Genomic DNA, 15987 nt, shown 5'->3' on the forward strand with positions numbered 1-15987 from the left:
CATTGTTTTGTCTTCACTCATTACATGTTTAAGTGCCAAGAAGCGTTCATAAGAGATCATATATTTAACTTATCTCGCAACAGCATTCATTTGATTACAACAAGAAAAATCAGGTGTTGTGTCATAAGATATTTCGAACATTCCTGCAGGATTATTCTGGTTTATGATCATCCTTTGTACCTCAGTACCCAATATGTATATCATATCGTTCAGGGATTGACCTAGAATATATGAAACAAAATGTGTACGCCCATTTCTGTTTTCTAACCAAAACATTTTATCGAGCTTGACGTCCTTGTTTTGGTCTTGGCTCACCTGGACTCTTCAATTGGAACGATTGGGCTATGGTTTCGATATCATAACCATATACCTATCATTCATCACCAGCTATGACCTTTTTGAGCAAATCAGGATCATCATTGACGTCTTTCAACAGCTCAGTTTCGGAACAAACGCCGCTGAGACACTGAGTTTGGCTCTCACCCCACGATATAGTCTTGATAAGACTGGTCCTGATGCTACAAAATTAAACAAGACATTTGAAGCACTTCTGCGTTTTATGTTTCATACTATAAAAATGTGTCATAACGAATTGTTGAAATATGGAGATTTCTGTTATTTGTGATAAATATATTTTTAAATACAATTGTTATGGATGAAGTATTGTAAATGGTTAATTATTATAGCAAGTGTATGATCCCCAACAATGACTGTCGTATGTTTTCTAAAAAAAGAAGCTTATTTGTAAAGATAGTTTGTAGTTTAGCATAGGATTTGTTCTGATGTTCTATTATAAAAGTTTTAATAATTAGGTACTTGTTAAAAAAACATTTTTTATGAGTGAAACAAAATTATTACAAAATAATGATTGCATTTTAATTTGTTCGAATAATTTAATCGATCAATTAATCTTCATATTTTCCAATCACGTCAAAGTTGTAACTTTAAACGATCTCCCTGCCTTAAACTACTTTGAGATCAAGTGTTTAATGAATCATAAAGGTATTTTAAAAAGTACGTTTTATATGTACATGGTCCATATATTTCTGACTAGTTAGTTAGTTTAATAAAGTAGCTAGTAGATATTGCGGATTGGAACTTTCAATTAAGGGGTATGGATCCTAGCTGAGGTCCTGTAATTATGTATATTAATATCTGGAGCAGTGGCAAGAAGCGTCTCTTTTTCTCACTCTCTTTCTAGCTCCATTCTTTTTCTTCTCTTTTTTTTTAGTTAAGTTTTCTCTTTCTATCTCTATTATCAGAGTGAAACTTTAAGAGAAGCATCTGAGACATGGTGTTACTTATTATATTAATTAAATAAATAATAATAGTACTTGGTGATCGACGGACTCTACACGGACAAGAATTAGGGAAAAATGAGTGTCATTCAAAGCTGTCATGATACAAAGGACATTCTTGACTTATTCAAGCCCCAGAGTCTCTTTTTGAAGCCCATTTCTCGCCTCAATGTCTCCGTTCAGCTTCCGCAGCATAAAAAGTCGGGTGCCAAAATCTCCAATTGGGAAGTCATGGAAAAGGTGAAGGAAATGGCCAAGCCCTTCATTTTCAGCGTTTTCAAAGTAATTTATATTCATAAAAATTAATTATCCTGACGGATTTGGTTTGTTGTCTTATATGACGTCATTTATTCATACCGTTTACAAAGTAAAGTCTTGTTGAAAAAGAGAGTGATGACGTGAACTTGAATCTCTTTGGCAGGTTGCGAAATCCTCATTGGAATTCATTCGCTTTGAGGCGGAAATTGATAACTTTGGAAGCATGGATCAAGTGCTGAAGAACCTGGATATGAAGACAATCAAGTTGAGTGGTTTTCATGAGCTGCTGAAAGTGAGGGCCGCGGAGGCGAAGACCGTTTTCCCCAGCCGGCAAGACTGGGACTCCTTCTTTCGTGATAATAAGAACATGAATGAGATGAAGGCTGGAGAGAGGCCGGACACGCTACATATTCAAAATCTACCCACCAAATGGTTCAAAAACGCGCATGATCGCTCTGGCATGACGCGTGACAAGCCTTCAGAGCTTGTGGTTAAAAAAGTCTTCTCCACCTTTGGGGATATACGTGGTATTGACATTCCGATGTTGGATCTCTACAGGTATCTAGAGTAGCATTCAGCCTCCCGATCTTCTCTCATTATTAAATTTTCTTAGAGATCAAATGAAAGAAAGCATATCGGGTATTAAAACCTTTTCATTCGGTCAAGATCTGGTATTTGATGCATTCATTCAGTATAAAGAGTATATTGGATTCGTTAAAGCAATGAATTCACTCAAAGGAATGAAGTTGCTCTACAAGGACAGATATGAAGAGAGATCTTGGGTCTCTAATATTAAAGTAAGTTGGATTCCAAATAGGGATGCACGAAAATATTGAACATTGTTTTTTAGGTGGATTTTGACAAGACTAAACATATGGCGGAGTCCACGATAAAAAAGCGACTGCAAGTACGAAAAAAATTAATTGAGGATGAGCTTGAGAAAGAAGATACTGAGAGAAGGAAAAAGGAGCTTGAGGAGTTGAAAAAGGCTCAGGAACTGTAATGTTTCTCCCAGTCGGCTCAAATTGACATAGCCATCTACAATTAATGAACGATTTATACTTTATTTCAGACGCGAGCTTGAAGAGTCAAAAAAGGAAAAAGAGCGTCATATGAGTCTCCAGAAGCAATTGAAGCTGAAGAGACAAATGGAGAGAGAGGAACGACGTAGGCGAATAAAGATATTCGGCAAAACTAAGAGTGACGATGAGAAAATAGCTGAAGAAGAAAGGAAATTACTGATTGCTCAGAGAAAATTAGAGTCCATACGGATTTTGGACGAATTATTAGAACGGGTCAAGGTGATTATTTCATTTCCTATTTACACGCACTTCTCCGTCATATAACTTCATCCACATCTACGGCAAAGGGGAAATTTATTAGTAAATAAGAGCCTGTTTTTACACGTGGTTCTAAAATGGGTCTCGACAGAAAAATGTATTAGAAATTATTGATGGTGTTTTTATAACAAAGTTATTTCAACTCACACTATTCCTATCAAATATTTCTTTTTCTAATACATTTTTCACGATTTCTTTAATACCCCTGAATTTTGAATTCAATAAAGCAGATTAAGGACCCAAGTTGTTAAACGAATTGTTTGAGATATATCGAGCGTATCGTGTGCGTTTGTATTCTTGTTTTTCCTTCGGCGTTAAGGATCTATGAAGATACTGAACTACGTATTCTACCAACCATGAAAACCTACTTCTTTGTATGACTTCCTACATCCATTGCCTTAAGCCATAGGAAAATTTCCACATCCAATATGGTTACATTGGATAAGTTCTCATCCGTGAAACAATGCATATTCAAAGACTTGAAAAATCAATCGAACTCTCAGTGTGCGTGTTATCATCAATCTCTTTACTTAAATATACAATGGAAAGAACCGTGTTCATATGATACCCTATATTAAATTATCGAGCAGTTGTGGGTCGCCGGGGATTTTGAGTTTTGTAAGCCATTGATTTCTTCTTTTTAATCACCGCAAGTTCAATTAAATTATATGTAGCATATTTATCGGGATTATCTGTAACATAATTATGCGACACACGACTGTTTGAATCACTTCATTATTTTAGGATTTCGAACTTGAATGAGGATTTTTGTTGCTATCCTTATTTTAAAAGTTTCATAGCTTGAAGATGCCTCTGTCATTTCATAGATGAACCATCTTGAGATATTTTATTGTACAAAAAAGGGTAGGGCCCTTGTATTAATCACACCTTCAACCTTTGTAATTTGTAGAAACGTCTAATTAAGTTATCCATAACATTTTATTGATTTTTATTTCGGTTGAATCTGTGAATTGATACAATCATGTATTTTATATAAAATGTAAGAACCAACGCGTTTAGAAACAATTGATATAATTTTAATGGTCAACTGACATTACACATATATAACTTTAATGAGTCAAAAAGTTTTTTTCTAAAATTATTTTAAACAGACGGTAAAGTCACAGAGCGATAATGTCAAGAATTTAGAAAATGATTTGCTTCGAACTGCAAGGGAGGCAAAGAACAAAGTTACTCGGAGCTCTTCTCAGGGGTTTGAGGATTACAAAGATAGGGATGAAAAATTTTTAAGGGATAAATTGGTCAATAGACTGAAAAAGAAAGAGGAAAATAAATTGAAGGAACAAACTTCCAAATTAGATGAGCCCAAGGAATCATCCAAGAATAATATTGAGAAGGTATGAGTATTATATAATTGAGCTTATAACTATTTGGAGTTTAAATTATATATATTTTAGGGAGAGGATGAATCTGAGGAAGAGGGTGAGGAAGAGGACGAAGAAGAAGAAGAGCTCCGACTAACATCGTCAACGGAAGATGAGGACGGAAAAGAAGATATTGATGATGAAGGAGATCGTAAAAAACGTAAGAAGGAAAAAAAAGGGAAAAAGAAACGTCGTAAAGAGAAAAAGAAGAAGAAGAAGAAAGATGACGAAGAAAGACGGAAACGACGCGAATTGGACTCTCACATATCCCTTGCTCAAAGAATAGCGGATAGAGAAAAACGATCTCGCTCTCGGGAGAAAACACGAAAGGAAATCATTCAAAAGCTTCCGAGGTATTATTATTTTTCATTATACTTCCCGGACCTTATCTTAATTTTACTTTTCAACAAAATCAAAGCAATGATGAAGGATATCCTGATTATCGTGCAGTGGATCGCATGCGGGAACGAGAAAATCGAAGATTGGCTTTAAAAAATCAGAAACAAGAGGAAGAAAAAGCAAAGGAAGAACTCTATGATAAAATGATGCATCCACATTTGTACGGTGGGGATATTCCTCTTCCCAGTAAGAGTGCTGGAACCTCTCGAAAACTTCGACGTGGAGAACACTATGAGCAAATTCAAAAAGAACATTTAGAAAATGAAATAAGAATCCGTGAACGTCGAGAAAAGGCCAAACAAAGGATGGCTGAGAGTAGACAATGGCGAGAAGAAGACGAGCGCCGTAATATCAAACGTAGACCTCCTCCTAATCATTACCAACAGAGAAACTCAAATCAATACAGCGATCGTCGTGATTATGAGCGACATTCATTTCACTCTCATGGGAGGCAATCCCATCGGAGAGTGAATCAAAATGGAGGGTCCCACGATTATCGCAATTAGTCAATAAGAAGTAAATTATTATCTATAATATTTAAATATATGAATAATAAGTATTGTTATTTTTGTTAGAATAAACATTTTGGAAGCCATTACATACGTTATGTATAATAGAATATAGTTTTATTTATTTTTGAAATACTGAATCATTATAAAGTTACAACTAACTACTGTCACAAAGCATATAATATTATTTGACCTTTTCAAAAAATGCATTTCAGCTAAGTATATAGTTATGCATATATTAGTGTTTTTGCTCAAAAAGTTAAGATTTATGAGAACATTACTTTACTAACATTTAGAATCGACTCAAAAATGCCTAAGAGATAAAGATATAGGTATGCAAAGGTGCAACTCATTCCTGAACGAAGGAAATCCTTAATAAAAGTTATTTTCATAAACCTTATTAGCTTTTTTTTTTTTCGAGAATCAGGATTGTCTGATTACATGTAATATAAGGTAAAATCTCGATTGTATGCAGGTCCAGCCTAAAGCCAAATCAGTCACAGTGAGTCCCGCACTTGAAATTTATATTCCAATAAAGTTCATTTTAGAAAAAGGAACACTCTTTAAAAAGGCCCCAAGAAAATTTGACCATTGGTTAAAAAGATCATTTTAAAAAATTGAAATAATATTATTTTCCAAGAAAAGCATCATTAACAAATATTATATTAATTATTTGTAAAAAAAAAATATTATTTTAATTTACTGAAATATGGACACCATTTTTAAAATAAGTTAATTTCCTAAAAAAAAGTTATATGATCAAAATTAAAAAAATGTTATCTAGCAATGATATAGGCAAAATTACTTCGATGTTGATCCTCACTTCAACTCTGAGTCCAACAAGGACTTATACTTATTATTCGGCAACAAATCATCAGTATTACTTTACGTCCGTCACAAACTACTGGTTGATTTATATTTTTATATTATATCTTTAAGAATAATGATAACAGCTTGGCAAAATAAAAACATATATTCAGATAACAACCTCAAAAAGCCAGGCTGTTTTCCATTATAAGATTATTTTCATCTATTGTCATTCATGAGATCTCACAGGTGTTTTGGATATGGCGTCGAGCGTGTGCAGTTTATTTAAAAAAAAGACAATAAGTACATTGTATAAAATTAAGAAATAATGAATGTGACTTTAGGTTAAGTTTAGGATATAGAATGTGTAGCTCAAGCATTGCAAGGTATTTTTTCTCTAGCTATTATTATTTTTTCATTCTTGGGGAGAAAACATTCTAGTATTGAGTAAATACTTGTTTATGAAAAACAGAGTGTAACACGGAGGTTTCTTGGGGAGTTATTTTCTATTTTATAAACCAAAATATGTCTGTTCGTCCACACCTAACAATTCCGGATACTAATCCTAGTATGTTATAAATGTATAAAGTATGTTTGTGGTAATTTTAGAAATAATGTATATAAGCTAATTTTATGTAAAGTTGTTAAAATATAGAATGAAATTTATAAATCGATTAATAAAACTACATATTTTTGATCAAAAAGTATAGAAGGTGCAAAAAATAATTTCATAGCTCACAATAAACCTCTCCGTCATTGAAGGATGTGTACGTACAATTAGACGTAAATTTAGTTTTGGACGGTATTGGGTCAAAATAAACCCCATAAGAATGTACAATTAATTTAGTTGCAATATTAATATAGGGTGAAAGTTGAATTTATATATAACTTTTACTTTTTTTAACTTCTAAGTAATAAAAATAGCAGATAGAAATGCTAATTTAACATAAATTGTTGTCGGCTTTCCAAAAAATATAGATATGCTATGTCTATTTGTTAATTTTGTATAATATTTGTTTTAAAAAAAGTAATAAAATAAAAAGGATGCAATTTTCCTCCTAGATAGATCTCAGGGAGCTCAATTTTGTAAGACATTAATGTTTAGCAAGGTTGTACCCGGTTCAGGTTCAGCCGTTCTATTAGTACCGGTAACGGTTCTTTCACTTCAACGGTTTCGGTCTCGGTTCGGTTTAATACATGCTCAGTTTGGTACCAGGCACTTAAAACAAGGGGCGTCGCTTGAAAGTTCGGGCCTAGGAAATGATATAAGATACAAACAGGCTTGCAGCTACCTTATATGCAGAGTGCGTGGTGCCCCTAGTTCCAACATGCTTGCCGGAAATTAAGGTTGCTTAAGACAATGGTTTTCAAAATGTGGGCCGTGAAGGGAGAATTGAGGATTGCTTTCAGTCTACATATATATAGTACACATGTTTCGTATAAAGGGGACCTCAGCTAAAAATACATTAGTGTATGTGGCCCATGCAATGTAAAGTTTGGGAACATCCTGGCATAAGAAATATTATAGTTACCATATTATATGAAAAATAAGTTCTACTCAGGAGTTAAATAATAATGACAACAGCTGAGGAATAGAAAATCCATTCTTCAAACTACCACTTCCAAAAATGTGGGCCAGCTAAAAAATACACACGATTTACATCACTAAACATTAATTTCTTACTAACTTGTGCTCCCAGGAGTGTTAACTTCGTCAAGCCTGACGAAGACGAAATCATTTCCTTAACGAAACTTTTTTTTCGCGACAAAGACGAGACAAAGACGAAAGTTTAACAAAAATCATGACGAAGACAAAAAACTGATAAAAACCATGTCAAAGATGAGACAAAGACGAAACTCTGACGAAGACAAAACTGACAGAAACGAGATAAAAGATAACTACGACGAAACAATGACAATGTCTGACGAAGGTTAAGATATTATGACACTGACGAAACTCTGACAAAATCTACTTACTTACGATTAGAAACCCAAAAAATATCGATGCAATTACTGATGCTGATGGTTCGTGCAACATGCCCCCATGGTCCTACAACAAACTCAGAACACAAAAATTTCCTTAAAGCGTATTAAATTTAATTAATAATTAAGTGTTTGTGTATGTATGTGTTATCGACAATGTGTAAAATGCACGTCAGAGTGGGCAATGTGCAAAATTCCCATCAAAGCGGGCATTGTGCAAAATGCCCGATCAATTTATAAAATTTCCAATAGAGGGGTCAATGGTCATTTTAAGTTCATTTACATTGTCAGGTAAAATGATTGTGGGTAATTTGATTATTAAACAGTTCAATGCTAAACAATGTGATCATTAAGGATTTGATAGCAATCCCTGGTATATTTTCATTGAAATAGATATAGCGTTCACATAATCAAACTATTGTATAATAAGAAATTATCACGCGAGACTAAATTCTATTTTGCAAGATATACCTCTGCTAACAGATTGTGCAGGTAGACAGCTGGTCTCTAAGAGGGATCAAAACCTATCTCCATCACTATCCTTAGTATCAAGAACCCCTTCTAATATATTATATTACACTCCAGTTGTACAAGGGAACCACTGATCCAAAAAGTTGATCATTACCCACCACTTCCCTGAGCATCAAGGACCCCTTTTGATATTCTATAATACACCCCCCCCCCCATCGGTTCCCTGAGAATTAAGGATCCCTTTCAATATCCTATAATACACCCAAGCTCATTGGTTGTGCAATTGAACCACTGGTAGAGAATGTAGTTCACCGCCACCGCTTCATTGAGCATTAGGATTCCCTTCTAATAGTCGATTATAATCCTAGGACCACGTGTTGTGAAATTAAACTTGTGCATGGAAATCCCCATCAATCACAATCTCAGAAGTCATTATGAACAAACCACTGTCTATTAGCCAACTTAAAGAATGTCTTGAATGTCTCCATTAGCTTTCTCGTTTAATTTTTTTTTAAAGTAATTTTTAAATATTAAATTTTTTGAAAAAATTTCAAAAATACATAGCTATGTAGAGAGAATTAAATTATTTGGAAAAAAAAATTAATGTCAATTTTTTTGCTCTGCTGCATAATTTGCCAGAATAGCGAAAACAAATTTCTAATAAAAACAAAAAATCCTTAATTTGGGGAGGGCACCAGTCCCTCGAAGCCACCCCTTGCGGAAGCCTTTGCAAACCCAGTAGGAAGTCAAATGAAAAACAGTGAATTGAAGTTAGGTTATGAACCCACTAAGTGACTCGTTGCTGCACTTCCTGTGGGCAGAAAAAATAAATAGAGTCTCGACTAAGGGTTTCCTTTGCCAATTACAATGATTTGGTTGTGGGTTATGAACCTACTCCGGCCCATATTGACATATTTTTTTGTACTTTATAACCCGAATTTTTCAGACTTTATTAATTAATAACAAAATATAAATCAAACTAGAAGAATTGTTTCCAATGCAGAGGTTACTCTGACAAAGACGAAATTCTGACGAAGACGAAACTCTTACAAAATTCTGACGAAGCCGAAATAAAACATAACTATGACGAAACAATGACGATGTCTAACCCAGACGAAACAATGACGATGTCTAACCCAGACGAAACAATGACGATGTCTGACGCAGAAGAAACTATGACGAAGACGAAAGCTGACGAAATGATGAAAAAGACTAGTGACTGACAAAAACTATTGGATGACGAAAACGAGACGAGACATGACGAAAAGAAACTGAAAATAGGTGACGAAGTGAACACTGGCTTCCAGGGCTCTATCTTGGATGATTGAATCGGATCCTTTTTGTTGTCATGGCTTTTTTGAATATAATTGAATTGATTTAGGGAAATATGTTTAATCGTGTCAGGAGGATTCGTCTTGAACATTTTAACGCTTTTTGCCTTTTAACGCTTTCGCCTTGTACTGTTTTGCATTGCGACATTTTCGTTTTGAGACTTTTTTGCCTTAGATAATAATAGATAGAATTCTACTTGTTCTGAATTATATAGGTATGTTAGTTGAATATTTATCGTTGCATTTAGAAACAAAAAGATAAACAAGCTAGACAATTACAATTCTTCAAACCTTAATTATGATACGTAGGGTTCTACATTTCTTATTTTTTTTTTCGCTAACTACAAAATGACTGGGTCTTTTTTTGTTTTTTTACAGAGAAAAGGTTGCGTGAAGCAATACAGTAACACCATGTGGAAAATCAAGCAATGCAATGTTAGAGTTGTGGGAATCATGTTTTGCGTATGCGCCCCCGCAAATACAACTTCAACTATCTGGTTCCTCTGTTTTATTTCGGACATAAACAAACCTCTATTCATAAATCATACTTCAGGGCCGATGGGTAATTTCAAACATACTTATAAGATATCTCAATGAACTTAGTACTATTCAACTAAAATAATATTATCAAGAAAATGGCTTTATGTTAGTTATAATTTATTGTATGATACAAATAGTATTAATTTGCATAACATAAATACTAGGTTACGAATATCAATATGCTAAATTATATGCAAACTATAATAATTTATCGCATGATTTTACCCTATTTAATCTATGAAGAACACATGCTATGTGAATGAATTCCGGGACTTTTTTTCGAAGGTATTCTCTTGCTTTGAAACAATACAAGGCGGCATCAGTGATGAAAACTTTAAGTCTACACGGGACAAAATCGTCTCCCAATAACTTATAAACTAAGCTTATTAGGATGTTCTTAACGTTTTTTGCGTTTGTAATCTCAAAATCAATCAAGTCAATAAGGTAGGGTCTCACACAGAAATATCCGTCCAAATGTCCAGTCAAAATTGTTGTCATTGACCTCCCTTGATGATCTCCTGTCTCATCTAATGCAACGAAAATGACCTTTTCTTCCACCTCTTCTTTTATAATATTCAAAACTGATTGACATAAATACTTCCCTGACCACGTTGTTAAGGACCCATCTACCTGGAGTAGTTTTTCCAGTAAATTTTTCAATGAACTTGGAGAAATTGGGATGATCCAGAACATTCAAAGGGATGTTACAAGACACAAATAACTTTGCTACGTCCAAATTAAATGTGGTGTTTAATTATCCTTCGTCTCCTTTAATCTTATGTTTCTTGAATAATTTTAAGTTATTGATGTGATGGGAGGTTTTGGAGTGGCGGATTACTTGCCATAAATAACGAGATGTGCACAATAAACCGCTCAAACAGCCAGACATACTTTTATTTCTCCAAATCATAGTTCCACACATCAGTACCTCCGTTGAAAAGCCTCCCATGAAAAAAGGCAAGTTTTCTTCGGCATGATGCATATAAGAGAACAGTTAGTGGGAGTTACTTTGATGACGATTAGTATAATACTCAGGAGAAGTTTTTTAAAAGATGCAAGGCTACCAATGGTTTTTATTCCTTTTTTTATATAATCTCTTTCAACCAATCAAATTCGCTATTTAACAACGATCCCCCTAAATTAAGGAGTTTTTCATTTTTACTGGAAAGTTTAATATTTGAAATGTAATTTAATTTTTCAAGTTTAAAAAAACAAAAAAAAAACATATTTTTCAAATTTAATTTTCTGTGAAAAACTATGCATTATTGAAATTTTTTACCAAAAATTTAATATTTTAATATATTTTACAAAAACTTTATATTTGAAATTTTTATACAAAAAAATTATTTTTTGACTTTTCATTTCTCAATATTTTTTCATAAAATTTAATTTTCTCTGAATAGCTATAAATTTTTGAAATTTTTCTCCAAAAAAGTCAAAAGTTTTAATTTATTTTCGAAAAAGTTTAATTTTTTGTAAATGGCTGTGGATTTTTGAATTAAAAAAAAAAAAAACCTAGCCCCCCCCCCCTAATTATAGTCCTGCGGACTCTTCCGCCACTGTCCTCTCAGTTTTACTCAGTTGAAGTAGCTTAAAATTAATAGTAGTTTTAGTAGAATAGAAGTATTTTTATTTTTTGCTGATGGTTCATTCTACCTATCATTCTGTTTTTCGTATTTTTATTGCATGTCACATTTGATACACATTTTATCATCAATAAAAAAAAGACATATAATCATTAAACTTTAGATAACTTAAATATGGTACTCATACATTTATCGTTAGTGTTGGATGACTACAGGGAATTAATTATTTAGTGGGTAGAGGTTTTTATACATATATTAGATTACATTTTCATAACTAGTTATGATAATTGTGAGTATTTTGGGGATGTTAAAAAAAAAAGAACAGAAAATCAATATGGTAAGCCTGACAATTTGAAGGATATTTTGCATGAGAGGAGCTTAGGTGTCATGACTTGTCATTAGATTGGCTACAAGCAGCTGTAACGAGGGAGAGAAATAAATTAACAAAGATATAGGGAAGAATTGCTCAGATATCGATCTTCAATTATACACTGAGTCCAACAAGGACTTGATATTATAGCTCAATAACAAATCTTCAAGGCTACTCTCTGTATTTTATGTGCATTTAGAGTAGAAAATAAAGTTCAGGAGTTAACTAAAAATGACAATAAATTAGGATAATAAATTTTACTCTTCAGTTTGCCAACTCCAAAAAATACCCTTGATCATCTTTACGTAAAGCCAGAGTATGGGACTTGTACCAGGGTTAACTTCTTCACCTATGACTAGACGAAATGTATTCGACAAAGAATGTTTTTTGCATCAAGATGTGTAGACAAAGTCTAATTAAGCTGCAACTCTAAAATCAACTCGAAGTTAAAAGATGATGATTCGACTTGAACTTGAGTTAGAAAATGGAAACTTGACTTTAACACGTCAAATAGGACTCACTGTCTGCTGTCATAAATACTCTAGGGTCTAGACAACATTTTAATGAATTAAATTGACGGAAAACTTCATTCTATATTTCACCTGCGCTCCTATAACTTGCCTTACCTGAGTTTTGGGTGAATTAACACAATTTATCGAGCTCAAAGACTCGATAATTCACTCATATCTCATAAAAAATGACTTATGCACAGCTTTGTATATTGATTTTAAAAGTTATTTCTAGAGTTGTAAAAAATATGACCTGCCAGAACATAAAAAGCAAAACCAAAAGATTGAAAATTAACGCAGTGACCTGGACAATTAGAAAAATGTTTGGGAGAAGCGTAGCTTAGCGGTTACTACGTTTTATTAGGTTAGCTACAAGCAACCACGAGAGGAAAGGAAAAATCACAAATAAGACTCCTTATCAAATAAGAACATAGACATGAATTACTCCAATGTCAATCATCAATTATACATACTCCGAGTCCAATAAAGACATATATTCCATTAAGTCCATTAAGGACTTAAACCACAACCAATCCACAGTGTTACTCAACGCAGAGGGTGGGCTGAAGGTGCAGTAGCCCCCCCCCCTTTTTGTGAAAAGTTGTGAATTATTGATATTTAAAAAAAAAAATGGTATTTGAAATTTTTTTCAAAAAAATTAATTTTCTATGAATTTGTATGGATTTTTAAAAAATTTCGCCGAAAAATTTAATATTTGAGGTACTTTTCAAAAATTTATTTTAGAATTTTTTTTTCAAAAAATGTCATCTTTTCTAAGCAACTTTGGATTTTGGAATTTCTTTCCCGAAAATTTATCTTTTTGTGAAAAGTTGTGAATTATTGATATTTAAAAAAAAAAATGGTATTTGAAATTTTTTTCAAAAAATTTAATTTTCTATGAATTTGTATGGATTTTTAAAAAATTTCGCCGAAAAATTTAATATTTGAGGTACTTTTCAAAAATTTATTTTAGAATTTTTTTCTCAAAAAATGTAATCTTTTGTAAGCGACTTTGGATTTTTGAAATTTCTTTTCCGAAAATTTAACTTTTTGTGAATTATTGACATTTAAAAAAAAAAATTTATTTGAAATTGTTTAAAATAAATTTAATTTTTCTAATTTTTTTCAAAAAAATTAATTTTCTATGAATTTATATGGATTTTTAAAAAATTTCGCCAAAAAATTTAATATTTGATGTTCTTTTTCAAAAATGTACTCTTTTGTAAACATCTTTTGATTTTTGAAATTTTTTACCCAAAAATTTAATTTTTTGTGAAAAGCTGTGGATCAATTGATATGAAATTTTTGCATAAAATTTAATATTTGCCTACTCCCCCCAGAAAAAAAAATCAAATAAATTTAATTTTTCCATTTTTTTTTTCAAAAAAATTTAATTTTCTATGAATTTGTAAGGATTTTTAAAAATCTTCGCCAAAAAATTTAATATTTGATGTTCTTTTCAAAAAATGTAATCTTTTGTAAACAGTTTTGGATTTTTGAAATTTTTTTCACAAAAATATTTAATCCCGCGGACTCCCCTGCACTGTAATTCATGAACACACGCAACTTATACTAAGATGATCCCTCACCAAGAATAAATGAATTAGGATAGCAACTCTGGGAAATTAAAAAACGCTGAGCATATACTGCGAATCAGAAACAATCTAACACTTGACTGAAATCAAATTATATTTAGTCAACTATTTTATGCAAAAAATAGAAGATTGTCTTGTATTTGAATATGGATTTAACATCCAGACATGGATCAATCAACAATAATAATAAAAATAATGGTGTTACCATATAATATACTTAAATATTTCAAATTTATATTCAAGATAATAAACTCCTCTTGTTTCAAAGGAGCCATTAGCATAACTCGCAAGCCTCATTAATAATCATTATTAGGGAGTAGTTATTATTATCATTTCGCATCGTGAAATATTTGTTTTGGTGTACATAATATACTACAAGGCTATATGCTTTAAATTAAACATTTATACCTACATAAATATATTTCAACTCCTACACTCTCAAATATAAATACATTAATTGCGATATATTTTATATAAAGTATGTAAATACAAGGGTATTCACATGAAAATAAATATAATATGTAAAAAAGGCACTACATTACAGGGGCGTCCGCAGGGGGGCAGAAGATTTGTAGCCCCCGCCCCAAAGGAAGGAATTGTTGCTTTTTACTACAAAATTTAATTATTAGAAGTGAAATTTTTCTCAAAGTTTTTTTTGAATAGCTTTGGATTTTTGATTTTTTTTTCCAAACAAATTAATTTTTGAAATTTTTTCCATAATTTTTTTTTGTGAACAGCAAAAAAATTATTACAAATTTTTCTCCTAAAAATTTAATTTTTGAGAAAGCTCTGTATTAAAAAATCTAAAAATTAATATTGCAAAATTTTTTGAAAAAATTTAATTTTTTGTGAAAGCCGTGGATTTAAAAATTTTAATTTAATAATAATTTAATAATTTTTTTCATTTTTAATTTTTTTTTATGAAAATCTGTAGATTTTGAAAAAAATTTCAAATTTTTTTTTATAGTGAATAACTGCGGATTTTTGATTTTTTTCCCCTATAATAAAATTAATTTTGGGATTTTTTTCAAAAAATTTCTAAAACCAAGCCCCTTCCCCTCCAAATATAATCAATCCTACGGACGCCCCTGCATCATGAAGTTACATTTATTGTATCTTGCAACCTTTCTGCAAAACAAAACATGAAAAATGCTCAGAATCAATTTGTAGAAGTTAGGCCCTTCTTCCCAACAATATAATTATTATTCAACTAGGAGAAGTACCCGTTATTGCTCAGAGTAATTATGCGTCGACAAACAGACGAATTTTGTTTTATTACTTCAGAAGATATCTCCCCAAGAATTCCTTATTGTTACTCTCCGTTTTTTCATGAACACACTCACACGTAGTAACTCACTACCTTGATGTTCTCTCCTTAAACATGAAAATAATAGATTCATAATGTAAAAAAACATTGTTCAGGTTGCCTACAAAAACAAAACTCGCTTACTAAAGGTGCTTAGTATTTACAATCCTAAATATATATACTCCTATTTTCTTTTCTTTTTTTAATATGTCGTGAAGTGTGATGTCTAAAGAGGGAATGCGTGTAAAGAAAAACTAACTATAGTGATTAGAAGAGGCAAAGAAGATTAGAAAATACTCT

General features: G+C 32.1%; 1 protein-coding gene across 1 annotated transcript; it reads left to right on the forward strand.

Moving 5' to 3' along the window:
* The first annotated feature begins 1229 nt into the window (after positions 1-1229).
* LOC121114019 (uncharacterized) lies at positions 1230-5278 on the forward strand. Its single transcript, XM_040707826.2, has 8 exons — positions 1230-1580; positions 1720-2114; positions 2170-2353; positions 2407-2555; positions 2629-2857; positions 4009-4254; positions 4315-4634; positions 4700-5278. The coding sequence occupies exons 1-8, from the start codon at positions 1377-1379 to the stop codon at positions 5184-5186; spliced, it is 2214 nt and encodes a 737-aa protein (XP_040563760.1). The 5' UTR covers positions 1230-1376; the 3' UTR covers positions 5187-5278.
* The last annotated feature ends 10709 nt before the right edge of the window (positions 5279-15987 follow it).

This window comes from Lepeophtheirus salmonis, chromosome 3 (genome assembly GCF_016086655.4).
Source record: "Lepeophtheirus salmonis chromosome 3, UVic_Lsal_1.4, whole genome shotgun sequence".
Classification (NCBI taxonomy): domain Eukaryota; kingdom Metazoa; phylum Arthropoda; class Copepoda; order Siphonostomatoida; family Caligidae; genus Lepeophtheirus; species Lepeophtheirus salmonis.